Consider the following 18,355-nt stretch of genomic DNA (forward strand, 5'->3'; position numbering starts at 1 on the left):
CTCTTGAGAAGCAAGGCCACAGGACGGAGCCAATATAGGAGCCGCCTCGTCTCTTCAAGCTGCTTTTTCAGAGTGTCCTCTGCAACCGAGGAGAGATCCTCCCCTGGGTGTAGCTGTGAGCGTTGAAGAAAGGAGCATACAGCTGTTCCCAACAAAGGTTTGGCCTTCCTTTCTCTACCTGTCACTCCGCAAACTGATATAAAAGAGGCAACTAACCAGAATGCAGTGACCCACCCACACCCACACACACACACGTTGCTGTCTTGCCTGCCTCCGCCTCTCTCCATTGAGTTTTTCATCCGTGCTCCCCCGAATAAATCCAACTCTGGAGACTGTAAAGAAACTTCTACCTGGGAATATTATAGTCATGAACTCTTCCCACCTGAACAACCGAGCAGAGAGTCATTTCCAAGCACAAGAAGAGCATGAACTGGAGACGTTAGGGAAGAAAGCGTGGGACAACCCTGTATACAACGGTTCGCCTTCTTCTTCAATGAAAATCAGGACGATCTACAACCCCAAGGCTATCCTGGAAAACCCCTACGAGAACGTTGAGAAACTGAGCGACCCGCTGCCCTACCCAGAAGAGGGAAAGGAAACGGAGGATGCTAAGAAGAAGAAGAGTTCCATCCCTGGTTGCTGTTTCCACATCTTCAAAGGCATTCGAGGTAACCAGTTCTGGGGCTGGGTGAGGCTGGATCTGTAAATCCAGGTGGGTACCTACCTACCCTATATGTTGAATTGATTGCCAAGCAAGAACGTAACTTTTGTACAATTAGTGGAATTATTGCACAGTACGGTATCTACTGGCAAGTCTCTGCAGCGCTTAAGCTGTGTTGTACGATCAACAGGCTGCGAAGCAGGAAGACAGATGGAGCTTCTCAGTTCTACAGGACTTGCTATCGCTTGCAGATAAATATTGATTTGGCTTGAGCATCACAAGTAGATAAAACTAGAGCAGATGGTGTCAAACATGCCCAGGGGTCCCTGGCTGGTTACTGTGTATTTTTGTAACTGTTTGTTACAGTCTGGTTTGGAACGCTGGGCTGCATGAATTTGTATTATTTATTTCATTTACACCCCGCCACCACACTGGCTCTCTTTTGAATTCCGGTACAAGGAGTGTTATGAAGCTAGGGGCCAAGCTACAAGTGATGAATTACACTTGAATGGCAAGTGAACGGACTCACGTGCAGGGCTTTTTTTCTGGGAAAAGAGGTGGTGGAACTCAGTGATGGAACTCAGGACGGAGGACTGCACAATGATGTCACTTTGGGTCAGCTGGAACAAGGGGGTTGTTTTTAAAAGTTTAAATTGTAAAATGGTCACATGGCCGGTGGCCCCGCCCCCTGATCTCCAGAGGGGAGTTTAGACTAAACTCCCCTCTGTCTGGAGATCAGGGGGCGGGGCCACCAGCCATGTGACCATTTTCAAGAGGTGCTGGAACTCTGTTCCACTGTGTTCCTGCTGAAAAAAAGCCCTGCTCACATGTATTCCTCCCTGTTCACTTTTTCCAGGGGAATTGATCTCTGCGGCCTGGAGATCAGTTGTAATTCCAGAAGATCTCCCGCCACCTCCTGGAGGTTGTTTCCGGTAGGTAACCATGTTGGAGGTTGGCAACTCTATCCAACTCCCAATTAATTACAACTGATCTCCAGACTATAGAAATCAGTCCCCCTGGAAAAAATTGGAAGCTTTGGAGGGCGGACTCTATGATATCAAACCTCATTAAGCTCCCTCCCCAGGAATTTTCCAACGTAGGGTTAGCAATCCTAGGAAAGAGAAGAGGAAGCAGGGAACATGGGCAGAGGAAGGAAGAGAAATGTTTCCTGTTGTGGCACTAGCACATCCTACATGGTTCCATAAGTTCACGCTTGCCTGTGAGAAGCTTGTTCCTGGGCAACAGGGTCTTCTCTGGAGGGTGGAAGCCCTGATGAGAAAGCCCCCGTGGGATCTCTTGCAGAATCCTAAAAAATTGGGAAAACTGGTATCTTTCAAAAGCCTCTCTCCTGGAAACAGAACTCTTTGGGGACAGATCCTCCAAAGCAACTGAAACGGGCTCGCCAGCAGGCCTATAACCAGAGCATCTGTAGACTAGTCGAGTTTGTTTACACATATTTTGACACCAAGAATTGAGTCCTTGCGCCACGATACACCGTCCTTGGGAAAGGCCCAGATCCACCGTGAAGTCTATCGTGAGTCAGACATGTGCTTGCAAAGTTCCCATTGGGAACTCAATTCTCAGGTGTGCGGGGCCCACCTAGGATCAGGAGCATGGCACACAGGGAGAGAATACCTACGTGTTCCCCCGCTCACCGTTTTCCTGAGCCAAAATGGCCTCAATGGGATGTTATTTGCTCAATTGCATGTACCCCATTACTCCATGTGGCACCCCCAGTCACTGGAAGACCCTGGGCTTTGGTCATCCTCACCTGGGTGGGGGGGACCCCACCTGCAGCGTCTTGTTCAGCTGAAGTCCAGTGAAGGAAGCTCAGCATATGTGAAATCTCTCCATTCTTGGATGGGGCTGTATTCCCTCGAAAAGTCAGCTTTGCAGCTTAGGAGTACTGCTTGACACAGCGGTAACCTTAAAAAGTCAGGCGGCTTCAGCGGCTCATGGTCTGTTTGTCCAGCTTTGGCTGGTGCATCGGCTGCACCTGTTCCTGGCTCAATCAGATCTAGCCACAATTATCCATGCCTTAGTTACATCTTGACTGTACTACTGCAACACACTCTACTTGGGACTACCCTTGAAGACAGTTCCAAAGCTTCAGCTAGCGCAGAACGCTGCAGCTAGACTGCTGGTCAGGCCCAGCTTCTGAGAACATGTGATCTTTGTATTACAGCAACAACACTGACTATCAGTCCATTCCTGAGCCAAATTCAAGGTGTTGGTTTTATCCTTTAAAGTCCTACTTGTTTGGGGACCAGGTTATCCAAAGGACTGTCTTAGGGTTTCCAGCCTCCAGGTAGTGGCTGGAGATCTCCCGGAATTACAACTGGTCTCCAGGCCACAGAGATCAGTTCACCTGGAGAAAATGGCTACTTTGGGGGGTGGACTCTATGGAATTATGCCATGCCAAGGTCTTTTCCCTCCCCGAACCCCACTTTCTCCAGGTTTCTCCAGGTTTCACCTCCCAGATCTCCAGGAATTTCCCAACTTGGAGGTGGCAACCCTAGACTGTCTTCTCCTGCAAGTTCCTGCCCTGGCGAGGCCTTCCTGATAGTCCCATCAACGAAAGACGCTTGGTTAGTGGGTACATGGGAAAGGGCCTTTGCAGTGGTAGCCCCATGACCGAGGAACAGTCTTCCCGGGAGGTGTGCCTGGCTTCCTTACTTTCTATCTTCAGGAGGCCTAGCTTACTGTTTCATTTAGGACGGCTTTTGCTTAACAATTTTTAATGCATTTTAACTGTGTTTTTTAATCTGTGTTTTTAACTCAGTGCCTCCAGGTCCTTCTTGGTGGAAAGGTGGCTAATAAATGTTTCAAATAAATATGTGAGAAAGCTCTGCTCCTTTTCCTGCCCCCTTAGATTGGTAGCTGTATGATGGCAGAACTCCCCCAAAGTACACTGGCTGCCGTGCACAAATTAAGTATTGAAAACCTGGGTTTAGATTCTTACCCAGCTATGGACACCCCAAGGAGCTAAAGCAAGACAGGACTAATATCCTACTACTCTGCTCAGTGAAATGTGAAGCCTTAAACTCAAAGATCGAGCAGGCTTCCTTGAACAAAAGAGTCTCTCTGCTTTTCCACTGCTAGTGCTTCACACTTGGCTGAGAGGAGAGCTAACGGGCCACCCCTAATATTCTTTTTCCAAAACTGAAATGTGTTTTGCAAAACATTTCACATTCTACCATCTCAATTCTGAATGCAAAACCTGGGATTTTAAATTTGATTTTGAACACTGAAATCTTCCACGTTTGGAGTGCTTGAATCTTGGCAGTTCAGAAACTCTTTGTTTTTAGCAGGCTGCAAATCTCACATACTTTTAGGGTAAAAAGGTAAAGGTAGTCCCCTGTGCAAGCACTGAATCATTACTGACCCATGGGGGACATCACATCACGATGTTTTCTTGGCAGACTTTTGTTACGGGGTGGTATGCCTTTGCCTTCCCTAGTCATCTACACTTTACCCCCAGGAAACTGGGTACTCATTTTACTGACCTCGGAAGGATGAAAGGCTGAGTCAACCTTGAGCCAGCTACTTGAACCCAGCTTCCGCCAGGATTGAACTCAGGTTGTGAGCAGAGCTTGGACCGCAGTACTGCAGCTTACCACTCTGCGCCACGGGGCTCCTTCATATATACTCTTATATGAGTATATACTCATATACTCTTAGCTATCAAATAATCGCATGTGAACAATCACATATTATCAAATTCCTGAATAGGATGGTATGTAATTTTGACGACATAAAGATGCCCTGTGCTGAAATCAGGCCCTAGGACACCTTGCAGAACTTTTCTCAACTCTGCTACTTGAGATCCTATTTCTCAAGAAGAGACTGAGTACAGGACAATAGATAACATGGTTTGCTACTGACTTATGAGATGAAATTGCCTTCTTTCAATGCCAATAATAACCCATCCAACCAGCGCTGTCTACTTTGATTGACTGCATCTCCCATGTATTTCTTTCCTCCAGCTGCCTGAAATCTTTTAAAAATATGCTCTGCTTTCAGGCATTGTAACCAAAGCCCATTTTACAGAAATAGTCTGCTCAGAACGAGTGATTTAGGCCAGGCTGTGCTTTCCTTCCCAATTCATTTTAGTTCAAGAATTGTTTTCCTAATCTGAGATGATTACCATGGGGACAGATTTCATGTGTGAAGTAGCAAGGCCTGACCCTTCAGAGCATTGCAACTTCGCACAGCTTGTATCTAATACTTTCACTCAGGGCTGTGACTGATCCTCAGGTAGGAAAAAGGCATTTGTGAACCTGTCTCAGCTTCAACTGGTGTGTTTCTAAATAAAATTCTTAAAATAAAATAAGACAACGGTAACTGCCTTGTTTTTAGTATTTGCAAGCTCTGGGTTGGGCAATTCTTGGGCATTTGGAGATAAATTAGTGTTGCCAGCTTTAGGAGATATTGGGATGGTTTGGGGAAGGGAGAGACCTCAGTAGTTTGGCAAAATGCCAAACTCAAAAGCAGCTATTTCCCCCAGGGAAACTAATCTCCGTAGTCTGGAGATAAATTGTAATTCAGGGAGATCTCCAGACCACACACCCCTAGGAGTTGGCAGCACTACTGGGCAGTAGAGGAAGGATTAAGGCAGGCCAACAATAACAACCTCCATTGTATTTACAAGAAGAAATTTGCTTGTTACTAAACACATATTAATTAAGATTAAGAGCCACATGGCGCAGACTGGTAAGCCGCAATACTGCAGCCCAAGTTTTGCCCACAACCTGAGTTCGACCCTGGTGGAAGCCAGGTTCAGGCAACCGGATCAAGGTTGACTCAGCCTTTCATCCTTCTGAGGTCGGTAAAATGGGTACCCAGTTTCCTGTGGGCAAAGTGTAGATGACTGGGGGAGGCAATGGCAAACTACCCTGTAACAAAAAGTCTGCCAAGAAAACGTTGTGATGCGATGTCCCCCCATGGGTCAGTAATGACTCGGTGCTTGCACAAGGGACTACCTTTACCTTTTAAAACACATATTAAAAATACATGCTAAACTGGAGAAATGGAGGCCTAGCTTTCCCTTTAGATTTAGATTTATGTCCACATACCCTACTTTTCTCCCCAACTGAGAACTAAAGCACCATGCCACATTCTCCCGTCCTTCATTTTATACTCACAACAACCCTGTTAAGCACGATGGAGTGATTGGTAGGGTTGCCAACTCCCACCTTGGGAAATTCCTGGAGATATGGGGTGGAAACCTGGGGATGGCAGAGTTTGGACAGGGGAGGAAGCTTATCAGAGAGTTGGTGCCAATAGAGAGTCCACAATAGAGAGTCCATTCTTGGAAGCTGCCATTTTCTCCATGGGAAAATGTAGTCTGGAGATCATTTGTAATTCTGGTCTGTAGTAGCAAAATAGTAAAGAGTCCAGTAGCACCTTTAAGACTAAACAACTTTATTGTAGCATAAGCTTTCGAGAGCCACAGCTCTCTTTGTCAGATACGTCTGACTAAGAGAGCTGTGGTTCTCAAAAGCTTATGCTACAATAAAGTTGGTTAGTCTTAAAGGTGCTACTGGACACTTTACTATTTTTTTAAATTGAGGGTGTGGGGAGCACCCTCTCCCTAGACAAAACTAGGGAAACCCATCTGCCACTGACTTTAGAAAGTCTCCTATGCTGATAGACAGTTGCAACTGCCTTTTCGCTCTCTTCCTGTAACCTAACTGGGCAGAAATATTGAAACATGAAACCTGAGATTTTCAACTAGATATTACATTGACTTAGATCTTTCATTATATTAATGGTGGGATTACAGATTTCTGCATTTGCCCCAAGGGAGCAAATGGTATCTTTCTCCGAGGCAGTTTCAGGAAAGGCAAAAACAGAACAGAGAGACATTTAAGACTCTTCCCCTCCCATGGGTCAGGTTGCCAGCTCCAGACAGGAAAATAACTGGAGATTTGGGGGGGGGGGGTGGAACTTGGGGAGGGTGTGATTTGGAGAGGGGATCGAGCTCGGTAATTTATAATCCTATAGAGTCACCCTCCAAAGCAGCCTTTTTCTCTAGGGAAGCTGACCTCTGTCCAGGGCCAGATCGAGGAGGGGGGGCAGGGGGTAGTCTGCTCCAAGCGCTGTCAAAGAGGGGGTGCCGGGCGCAGCTGCCTGTCCTGCTGAGGGGGCGGCCGGCTTGCCGCACGCGCCCTGTCCTGCTGGGCAGGCGAATGGCGCAGGCGGCCTCCAAGCTCTCTGTGCCATTCACCTGCCCAGTTGAGGGGGTGGCCAGCTTGCCGCACGCTCCCTGTCCTGCGGGGCAAGCAAGTTATCACGCAGTGCCAGGAGTGCACGCATGAGGGCGGCCGGAATTGGGTTGTCCTGGGCGCCGGGAACCCAAGATCCTGCCCTGCCTCTGTCCCCTGGAGATCAGTTATAATTCTGGGAGATTTCCATCCACCACCTGAAGGTTGGCAACAAAAGGTTGGCCCAAATTGAGGGAGAGCTCTGAGCGTCACATCTACTTAAACTCTCACAGTAACCTGCAGACTAAACTGGGGGTGAAAAGCGTGCGTGGGGAGGTGAGGAGACTGACAGTGCAATCCTAAACCGAGGTCAATGGGCGCAGAGTTGTAACTCTGTGTAGGGTAGCCCTGTCAGTAATCCACACTGATGAGCTGCCTGGTAGGCGGGAGGGAAATCCAGGGCTGACTGGGCCAGGGCAATTAAGGGGGAGGTCAGTGTGAGAGCTTTGAGGAACAGCTGTCCACTGGCTCACCACACGGGGCCTGGAGATCCCCTGGAATTGCAACCGATCCCCAGAGTACAGAGATCGGTTCCCCTGGAGGAAATGGCCACTTTGGGGGGCAGACTCGGTGGTATTATACCCCACTTAAGGTCCTTCCCTTCCCTAAAATCCACCCACCCCAGCTCCCACCACCAAATCTCCAGAAATTTCCCATCCTGGAGTTGGCAAAAGTACTGGAGCATGAGAAACTCTGGAACATAGATCAGCTACAAGTGACGCCTGACACAGGTTGGACACTTGTCAGCTTCCCTCAAGTTTTGATGGGAAATGTAGGCATCCTGGTCTTGCAGCTGTAATGGAGAGCCAAGCTGTAAAACCAGGACGCCTACATTTCCCATCAAAACTTGAGGGAAGCTGACAAGTGTCCAACCTGTGTCAGGCGTCACTTGTAGCTTGGCTCTCAGGGTACCAGCAAATCTTATCTGTTTAAGAGCAAGCTTTTGATCCAGGGGTGGCTTGCCCACTAGATACCCCCAGCTGATTGTCTAGGGTGCCAGAGGGTGTGGGGGGGGAACAACAGGGGAGGGTCATAAGGTTGCCAACTCCAGGATGGGAAATTCCTGGAGTTTTGGTGCTATAGAGTTTGGGGAGGATGGGGTTTGAGGAGGGACCTCAGTGGAGTGTAATCTCATAGAGTCCACCCTTCAAACCAGCCCTCTTCTCGAGTGGAACTGTTCTCTGTAGCCAGGAGATGGGTCGTAATCCTAGGGGATCTCCAGGTCTTACCTGGAGATTGGCAACCCCATGCAGCAATAAAAGGACTTCTCACATTCCCCGTGTTCTCACTGGGGGCCTGCTTGCCCAGCTTGCCTTCCCTATCTCATTCCCACGAAGGAGGGAGAGGGGGGGGAGGAAGAACAGCCAGCCTCTAGGTCTGTCACTGCCTTGCAGCTAGGCAGTGGCTCCTTCTCTCCCATCAAGGGCTCGTGCCCATGCACACCTGGTTTGGGACAGGATGGCTTGTTCAGGGCATGCCCGGCTCTGTGTGCACTAGAGTTGCCAGCTGCAGGCTGGGAAATTCCAGAAGATTTAAGGGGTAAAACCTGGGGGGGGGGAGTTTGGGGAGGGGAGGGATTTGAGTGGGTATTATGCCATACAGTCTACCTTCCAAAACAGCTATTTTTCCCCAGGGGAATTGATCTTTGTAGCCTGGAGACCCGTTGCAATTCTGGGAGATCTCCAGCTGCCACCTGGAGGTTGGCAACTCTAACATGCACCCAGACCCTGTGTGGGTGAGTGGGTGGGTGTTCCCAACTATTGGCTCAACGAGGGCATGGAAGCCCTGTGGGCCAGCCCTGCTTTGAGCCATCAAGAGCTCAGGCCGCCCAGAATTGGAGTCGGTGCACATCGGCTTTTAGCCGTCCCTGATTGAGAACGTTCTGTGTTGTTTGGATCTGAGTGCTTTCGATTAGAGGTGTGGAGCTGTATCCATCCCCCTAGGCGTCCTTAGGGCTGAAGCCCTTGACACGATATGAAAGGAGCAGAAATCCTTTGGATATTGACGTGGGCACACCCACTCCGCTTTCAAGTGGGAATTCACCCATGCCGGGGGATGAAAGTCTTGAGTCAGAACAACCGCAAGCCCAACCAACAGCGAGCCATTAGCCGCACAAAGTTGTTAAGCCTTTGAACGGTGTGACACAACCTCCCTGCAGTGCGCTGATGAAAGAAACGCTCTCCCTGGGAGAGCATTACTACCGGCTTCTTCTGCGAGGGCTCCTTAGCCAAACGGGGCTCCGCATGGAGGGGTTGGTGGGGTGCTGTAGCAACCAACAGACTAAAGGAGTGGCAAGCAAAGATTTTTATTATCTATATAAAGGACTTCTTAGAGATGCTTTATGGACAGGGAACTAATAGAGGCAAACAGTTGCCAGTAATCCAAGTTTCAGGCAGGTAGCCATGTTGGTCTGCAGTACAAAAGCAAGATTCCGGTCCAGTAGAACCTCAAAGACCAACTAGATTTCCCTTGAAGTTTGACTCTCGAAAGCTCATACCCTGGAAATCTAGTTGGTGTGCGTGTAAAGTGCTGTCAAGTCACAACTGACTTTTGGTGACCCCCTGCTGGGGCTTTCAAAGCAGAGGTGGTTTACCAGTGCCTTCCTCTGCAGAGTCTTCCTCAGTGGTCTCCCTTCCGAGTACTGACTCTGCTTAGCTTCTAAGATCTGACAAGATCAAGCTATACCATGCCACCTTCTCTCCCCTTCAAGGTGCTACTGCCCCCGAATCTTATTCCACGCACAGATTGTTTTCTGCTCTGCTTCCTTCCGTGCACCAGGCACTTTTTTCCATTGGGAAATTGGGAGGGGTTGATGGGGGCGTTGATCTACCATCTCTAGTTGCATATAGGTGGGCTCTCTGTTGGGCCGTGTATCATCTAGGTAGGTGTGTGAACAGGCCAACCCCTGATCCTTCATCCCAACGTATTCCCACTGGAAGGAAATCCTAATAAATGAGTTTGAATGTTTTTGCCTACCTTAGCTGTACGCTGTATCCCGAAGTTGGAAAAAGTTCAAAAAACATCCAGTTGTGAGATTCTTGCTGGAGTGAAGAAGAGCATGATACATCCCCTTAAAGTTTGGTCTCTGGACTTTTCTCAAGAGAAATGTGAACGTCTCGCTCCAAAACGAATTGCAGTTCCCGTAGTGGACTGCCCCAGAGAGGATACAAACCATCAAGCCAGGGAATGATCACCTGAAAGGAACCCCAGACAAGAGGCACAAATCTTCACTTGTCCCTTTTATTGTTCTCTTTCCAGGACTGTGGGGCACAACTCTGACTGAAAACACGGCTGAAAACCGTGAGCTTTATGTGAAGACCACCCTACGTGAACTTCTGGTCTACATTGTATTCTTGGTGGATATCTGTTTGTGTGAGTAGCACATGTTGGTATATGCTAGTGAGGACTTATGATAAGATCATGTATGAGTAGCATACCCAGGGCTTTTTTTCAGCAGGAACGCAGGGGAATGGAGTTCCAGCACCTCTTCAAAATGGCATGGCACGGAGGGCGATCTAAACTCCCCTCTGTCTGGAGATCAGGGGGCGAGGCCACCAGCCATGTGACCATTTTCACAGACGGCGATTTAAACTTTAAAAAACTCCCCCCTTGTTCCAGCTGACCCAAAGTGATGTCATTGTGTGGTGCTGAGTTCCACCACCTCTTTTCCCAGAAAAAAAGCCTTGAGCGTTCCGGCACACAAACCCTCAGGTCCAACTCCATAATCTTTCTAAGCAGAGAAACAGAGACCCATGCTAGCAAGTCACTTCATCATTAGGCAAGGGCCAATTCCAGACGGCCCTCCGCATCGCGAAACGTTGCGCATCGTTGCGCGTCGTCGCGCAGAAAACGCGAAATTTTGCGTTTTCTGCGCGACAACGCGCGACGTTATGCGAACCGGAGGGCCGTCTGGAATCGGCCAAGGAAAGGGGAGCAATAAACTTCCATATCTAAGGAGGGGCTGTGGCTCAGGGACAGAAGGCCGCAGGTTCAATCCCTAGCATCTCCAGTAGAAAGGACCGGGTAGGAGGTGATGTGAAAGACCTCCACCTGAGACCCTGGAGCGCCACTGCCAGTCTGAGTAGATAATACTGACCATGATGGCTCGACGGTCTGATTCAGTACAGGGCAGTTTCATGTGTATGTGAATCCATTAGAGCTATGCCAAATACTCTCAAGACTGGTTTTGAGGGGTAAAAAAATAACCATCTGGATAGGGTAAAACTATTCAGGGTGCAGGGGCGGGGGGGGGACACAAGTTTTGACTGTACAAATACCCACCCTTTTTCCAATTCTGTTCAGGGTTGTTTGGCACCATTCCCCCCTAGCACTTTTTTGTTTCTTATTCCTGAATCAATCACAGTTGGTGATCCAAAGCAGTTTGTGATAACTGTTCCTACTGATGGCTTTAAAGGAAAGATTGGAGAAGTTCATGGAGGATAGATCTAATACATGCTCCTTGCCTGGATAACTCTGTCGCTCTGGTCCCTTTTCGGTCTGGTTTCAGGCCAGGCTATGGGACAGAAATAGCTCTGGTGGCTTTAGCGGATGATCTCCCTCTGAATGTAGACAAAGACCATGTTTCTTTGTTGCTTCTCCTGGATCTGTCTGCAGCCCTTGACGCAGTGTATCATGCTATCCTGTTGAAGCGTTTGGTGGCAGAAGTAGGTATCAGGGGATGAACCTCGAACTGGTTTAAATCATTCCTTATGGGACTAAAAGGGTTGCTATTAAAGACCACCTATGTTCCTTGTGGGAATTATCTTCCAGGGTTCCACAGGGCACAATATTGTCCCCCAGACTTTAGAAGAAATCTTTCGTAGCTAGGGAATTGGAGGCCATCAGTATATGGATGCCCAGCTCTTCATCCATATCCCCCAGTGATGCAGTAGAAGTTTTGAGTTACTGCCTGACTGCGGCAGTCAAGTGGCTGAACGTGAACAAATTGAAATTGAACCCAGACAAGATGGAAGCAATGCTGTTTGAGAACCCAGAGATATTGAAAGGCATCATGCTCTTGATGGGGTTTAGTTAACCCTTGCAGACTCAGTTAAGAGCGATGGGGTTATACTGGATCCAGCATAGAGAAGCAAGTAAATGCAGCAACAAAAATGCCTTCTTCGAACAGTCTAGCTCAGAAAATGCACCCCCTATCTTGGCACAGCCAGGGCTTTTTTCTGGGAAAAGAGGTGGTGGAGCTCAGTGGGTTGCCCTCGGAGAAAATGGTCACATGGTTGGTGGCCCCACCCTCTGCCTGGAGATCAGGGGGCGGGGCCACCAGCCATGTGACCATTTTCAAGAGGTTCCGGAACTCCGTTCCACTGCGTTCCCAATGAAAAAAAGCCCTGGGCACAGCCAATCTGGCCACCTGGATCCATGCCATGGCACCATCAAGACTAGACTACTTTAATGTACTCTGTATAGGTATCCCATCAAAGTCAACTAGGAGACTTCAGTTGGTGAAGAGCACCACAGCTCAATTATTGTCAGGAGCTAGTTGGAGCATGTACGTTCCTCCTGTCTTGCTGTCACTCCATTGGCTACCCATCAGTTACCAGCTCAATTCAAGGTTTTGGCTAGCACATACAAAGCCCTTCATGGCGTTGGTTCCTCATATCTATGGGAACCACTTCTCTCCCTGTGTTCCACCACAGCAGCTTTGCTCATCTGAACAGGGCCTTCTGCAGGGGCCACCCTGCACATGGGCAAAATCAACAACTGCCTTCACACATGCATTCTGTATGGTGGCCCCCACTTTATGTGGCATCGCCTACCTGAAGAGGTCAGGAAAGCTTCCACTATCCTGGCTTTCCACAAAGTATGAAAACCGAATTATTCAAGAGGGCGGTACTGTAGTGGTTTCAAAGAGATGCGTTGGTAAAGAGATAGGGTTCCTCCTGTCTATTGTTGTTAGTATGATTTTACTTGGTAGTTTCTGTGTTGTTTAGTATGTCAGGTTTAGGTTGACATTGTTTCAACTCTGTATCGGATTTCAGATCTGTGCAGATTTCACATCTCTGCTGTTGATTGACTTCCACTGTTTAATCCTCCTTGAGTCTCAGGGAGAAAAGCAGACTATAAATAACATAAATAAAAGTAAATATAATAATAAATATTCCAAGGCAGTGTGGTGGCTGAATTGTAAAACTATGGGGGAAACCATTAGCTTTATGTCCTGCTTATGGCTTCTCTGGACTTCCACCACGCTCACTTCCCAGCCCCTGTGGCTACTATTGGAACTCAGAGCCAAACTACAAGTGACGCCTGACACTAGTTGGACTCTTTGTCAGCTTCCCTCAAGTTTTGATGGGAAATGTAGGCAGCTTGGCGGAATGTTGGACAAGTGACAGTTGGAAAGTCCATTGGACAGCAGTCGGAGAGCCAAGCTGCAAGATCAGGATGCCTACATTTCCCATGAAAACTTGAGGGAAGCGGACAAGTGTCCAACTAGTGTCAGGTGTCACTTGTAGTTTGGCCCTAAGACTCATGACTGGATGGCCTCATGGTCCAAATCCATCAGAAGTGTTCTAAGGAACAGGACTGATATGAGTATGTGATAATTCACTGAAGCCAGATGAAGTCATTTGAGGGGGAAGAGCGAGCGAGAGCAAGTGGAAACAATGTCAGCACACAGGCGAACATTCCTGAAAAGCCATCAGAGGTGTAGCATTTTTAGACTGACCCAATCATGTTAAATGCCCGCATCAGCTCTCCCTTTCTCTATGTGCTTTAAGGATCTTGCTCGTCCCTAAAGAGAGAAGTTTCAATTACCTTGTTTGGAAAGTGGGTAGGCTTCACAAGTGTTCAAGAGCCAGTGTGGTATAGTGTTTAGACTGGCTGATTCCGCACATGTTGGATAATGCACTTTCAATGCACTTTAGCGATCGTTTGGAAGTGGAGTTTTTGTTTCACACCTGAAAAATTCAGTTCCAAATGATCTCTAAAGAGGATTGGAAGTGCATTATCCAATGTGTGAGGAATCAGCCAGTGTTTGACTAAGATTTGGCAGACCCAGGGTCAAATTCCAGCTCTGCCATGAGTGACCTTGGCCAGTCACACACACTCAACCTCATCTAGGTTATTGTAACAATAAAACAGAGGAGATAATGGCCGTCGTCACACGGGCCCTTATTTCGTCAGTTTTGCACTAGAAATCGTTTCTTCTGTTATCATTATTAGAACGGATTCTCCAGTCAGTCACATTAAAAGGGAAAAGCACAATTTGACGGTCAGTCAAAGTGCCTCTGGAAATGGGGCCCTAAAAATCCCGCCCTTAAAAAAAATTTTTTTTTGCATATTTGCGCTATATCACTCTTCTATTATACCAATGTTGTGCTGGGCCAACCCAAAAGCCAACTGTGATAGGTAGCAGAGGTTTCCCGCCCATGGCAGAAGAGTGCTATTGCGCTATAGCGCTATAACGCTGACGTTTAAAAAAAAATTACTTTGAGGCTTAATTGCAGGTCGCGCTGGGGCTTGTGGGAGTGTAGGGCAGGAGAATCAGTGTTAGGTGAGACAGATGATTGGGGAGAGTGAGCTGGAATAAGGTGAGCATTCAGCGGGAGATGGCGCTAGTTTGGCGCTAAATTTATGGCTGTGTGACGACGGCCAACGTAAATTGCTTTGAGTCCAAGTTGGGATATAAATGTAGTAAACAAAAAATAAATACCTCTTATTGTTACTTATTGGATAGCCCATGTGAGCCTGATCTCGTCAGGTCTCAGAAGCTAAGCAAGGTCGGCCTTGATTAGTATTTGGATGGGAGACCTCCAATGAAGCCCAGAGTTGCAGAGGCAGGCAATGGCAAATCACCTCTGTTAGTCTCTTGCCATGAAAACCTGGCTGGGGTGTGTGTGTCACCATAAGTCAGCTATGACTTGAGGGCACTCCCTACCGCCCCTTATTGTTGCAAAGCAAAATGGGACCTTAACTTCCTGGCTTACAAACCTTTACTTCTAAACTGATTGCTCTCTCTCTCTCCTGAGCAGAATTCTGCTTTCTGAATGCACAATTAGGTCATGAATGCACAATTAGGTCATGAATGCTCCCCTTTCCAAAACTGAAGGGGGCAAGCATATAGATATGAATCCACTCTAACACCCTAAAAGCTACTGTATCTGCTGGACGAGGCCTGAGTTTATATAACGTGATGTCAATAAGCACTTTGTAAAAGTCCAGCTAAGTCTCCTTTCGATACAAATTATACGACGTTCCATTTCCCCAAGACTTAACATTTCCTTGCAGTTTTCGGACGCATGAGATGTGCCGTTAAAACTTCCACGCGACACTGATGCTTCCCCTTTAAATCCCACAGGGTAATGCAGGAAGGGTGGCTAGGATGATAACGCAGAGGGCCGTTCCCATTGTCCTCTCCGGATGGATTTAATGCAGCTCTCTGCCAAATTCTAAAGCACTTTGTACAAGTGGAACAATGGCTGTTTGCTTTAGAAAGATTCATTGCTATCTCAAAGGTGCACCTGTAGTGTCTCATAGGGCAACGGGTCATATTTCATGTGTTCTGCAATGGAGTAGCGCGGTAACGATTGCTATCACTTGCAAGCAGGGGGACAAAACGCCGATCCCTCTTCCCTTCCAGTCATGATGTTCTAACCTGCGCAAAACAAGAAGCTTTGAAAGTTTGTTGATACCTGTCAGTTTCCCCCTGAAAATCCTGCAATTGATGATTTGGTGAAGTGAGCACGTACGTCTCTGTGGGTGCATGTGTGCTTGTGATAAGTTAGATCCCCTTCACAGATTCCATCTCTTGGCTGCGTAAGTGGAGCCAGCCCCTCCGTAGAATGGAAGAGGCTTTTGTTCTGGGAGTCGGGCCTGCAAACATGCCCTTGGCTAGTGCAAGGTCAGAAAAGTCACTGCCCCTGAGTTGCTGCTCAACTGCTTCTGTTGCAGCAGGTCTCTACCAGCTTTGCTTGCTTCCCTCTGCTCCTTCGGTTTTTCAGTCCACGGAAAGAAAGACATTGCCCAACACTCGTGAGCTACAGGGTGCAACTGTCTGATTATTTAAAAGGTAGTCCCCTGTGCAAGCACCGAGTCATTACTGACCCATGTGGGACGTCGCACCACGACGTTTTCTTGGCAGACTTTTTGTTACGGGGTGGTTTGCCATTGCCTTCCCCAGTCAGCTATACTTTACCTCCAGGAAACTGGGTACTCATTTTACCGACTTTGGAAGGTTGGAAGGCTGAGTCAACCTTGAGCCGGCTACCTGAACCCAGCTTCCGCCGGGATCGAACTCAGGTCGTGAGCAGAGCTTGGGGTGCAGTACTGCAGCTTACCACTCTGCACCACGGGGCTCTGTCTGATGATTAGGGTAGGGGAAAATGTGTAAAACCAGCACAAGACTAGAGGATGGGGACTGTCATGGCCCAGTCTGAGAGTGAGGTCTCCTCCGGAGGAGAGGAGCCTCGTGTAGCCAGCCAGGACTCCTCAGGAGAAGAAGAGTTCTGTGTAGCCAGCCCTAGCCCTGACTCAACAGAAGCCGGCAATCAGGAGCAGCAGCTGCTGGCTGATCAAAGCCCACAGCCAGCAGCTGAGACACCAGCACCCTCTAGCTCCAACACCACAGGGGAAGCTCAGCCAGGAACTTCCACAGGGGAGGCTCAGTCAGGGACTGCCAGCACCACAGGGGAAGCCCAGCCAGAGGCTTCCACCCCACCAGGTTCACCCACGCCTAGAGAGCGCCACAGACAGTGCGAGAGACTGGAACTGCAGGAGAGACGGCGCAGCGCTCGTCTCCTGAGCCAACGCCAGCTGCTGGAGAGCGACGATGAGTAGCATCAGGATGGAGCCCCAGCAGCTGGCTGAAAATCACGCCTGGCTATAAAAACCAGCCAGGAGTGACAGCCAGGTGTGGAAGCAACGTGTCTACTGCCTGCAACCACTCCATGTTCCTTGCCCGTGCCTGCTTTTGGACCTGACACTACCGGTAAATGACCTTGGATTATACCTGACCTTGCTCTTGGACTCTGGACTCACTCCTGGCGTTATCTCGTGCTCTGACCACCGGTTTGACCTGGCTTTTGCTCTTGGAACTCCCCTCAGACTCTGGCATTAAGGTTTGGACTTGAACCACCCTGCTTGGGCTGGCCCAGCCCGTGACAGGGACATGGAGGGGTTGTGTGTCAGTGATGGCATGATGTCACTTTTGGGTTCCCCCCAGAAGAGATCAGCCTTCTCTAGGAATTGCCCCAAACTCTACAGTTTTACCATAGAGTCCTCAGCAATTCCCAGAGGGGGTGTGATATCACTTCCTAGTGTTACCTGGAAGTGATGTCACACCATTGGCCCAATGCCTTTTTTCGAAAAAATTCTCCCAGCAGGTGTCTGGCAACCCTATGTAGACCTGTGCAGGGTGGTTGTAGTGATTCTGAGGCACTGGACCGAAGTCAAAGCTGTGACCCTCCCACTTTTTATTCCCACTCAACCCACTCCAAACAAGAATAAAGTACTCAGTTATCACAGTGCATATCTCCTTAAAAATGCACCGCAGTTTGCTTTCTGACTTCATTTTCCACTGCTATTTTCTATCATCCCCATCGCTTGTTGCTCCGCTCCTATGTGAAAACATGAGCAATTGCCCATACTGCCCATAGGAAAAACCACACCCCTGGAACTGTGAATGGAAAGCATAATGTGGGTGAGTGGGAGGGAGAACACCAGCTACTTTCCAGAATATCAAACCCCCACTTTAGTTCTTGGTCAGGGGGAAAGTAGGGATATGAATGGAAGGTAGGTAGGTAGGTGTCAGGTGTTCACCTGTCATACTCAACTAGACCCTGGGCAATGTTTGTTTGTGCTCTGATGCTATGGGTATAACTAAAGACTAAGGCTATTTCTTGACTGTGATGTAAAAGTATGCAAGGGAGGGGCTGTCTCTACTGTTATCCCTATGTTCTCCTACACTCCTCTTGCCTGGGCCTGGGAAGGGGTGCTTGCATGGACACTCACGAGTCCTTGAGACTTCCCTGTATCAGCTCTACTCTTTCCCACCAAGAGGCTCCCTCTTGAACTTAGCTGACCGTTACCTCAAGGGGGTGGGGATTTGGGAGTTCACCTGCACTTAGAATTTTACATATGCTCTGTGCTTGTAAAGAAACGCCATTCCTGTTAAGGATGGAGTAAGAGCCGAAACTGGTAGCTTATCAATAAAGTTCTTTAACTTATGTAGTGAAGTCTTTTTGAGAGTTACCTAGCAAATCCCCACAGAAGGAAGGAAGGAAGGAAGGAAGGAAGGAAGGAAGGAAGGAAGGAAGGAAGGAAGGAAGGAAGGAAGGAAGGAAGGAAGGAAGGAAGGAAGGAAGGAAGGAAGGAAGGAAGGAAGGAAGGAATTCATCACATTTTTGTGAGATTTTCTCTGTGGATTTGGATTTTTTTTAGAGGAATGATTGACTAATAGAATCCATTAGGACCT

At 48.3% G+C, this 18,355-nt stretch overlaps 1 protein-coding gene across 1 annotated transcript in view; it reads left to right on the forward strand.

Annotated features, from left to right (window-relative positions):
* The first annotated feature begins 367 nt into the window (after positions 1 to 367).
* The window catches only part of PKD2L1 (polycystin 2 like 1, transient receptor potential cation channel), a 50,360-nt gene continuing 32,372 nt past the window's right edge, over positions 368 to 18,355 (forward strand). Inside the window, exons 1-2 of the mRNA XM_054983961.1 lie at positions 368 to 668; positions 10,186 to 10,299. Of these exons, the coding sequence (XP_054839936.1) occupies positions 368 to 668; positions 10,186 to 10,299 (415 nt within the window). The remainder of the gene's footprint in view (positions 669 to 10,185; positions 10,300 to 18,355) is intronic.

The sequence above is a fragment of the Eublepharis macularius genome, chromosome 6, assembly GCF_028583425.1.
Source record: "Eublepharis macularius isolate TG4126 chromosome 6, MPM_Emac_v1.0, whole genome shotgun sequence".
NCBI lineage: Eukaryota > Metazoa > Chordata > Lepidosauria > Squamata > Eublepharidae > Eublepharis > Eublepharis macularius.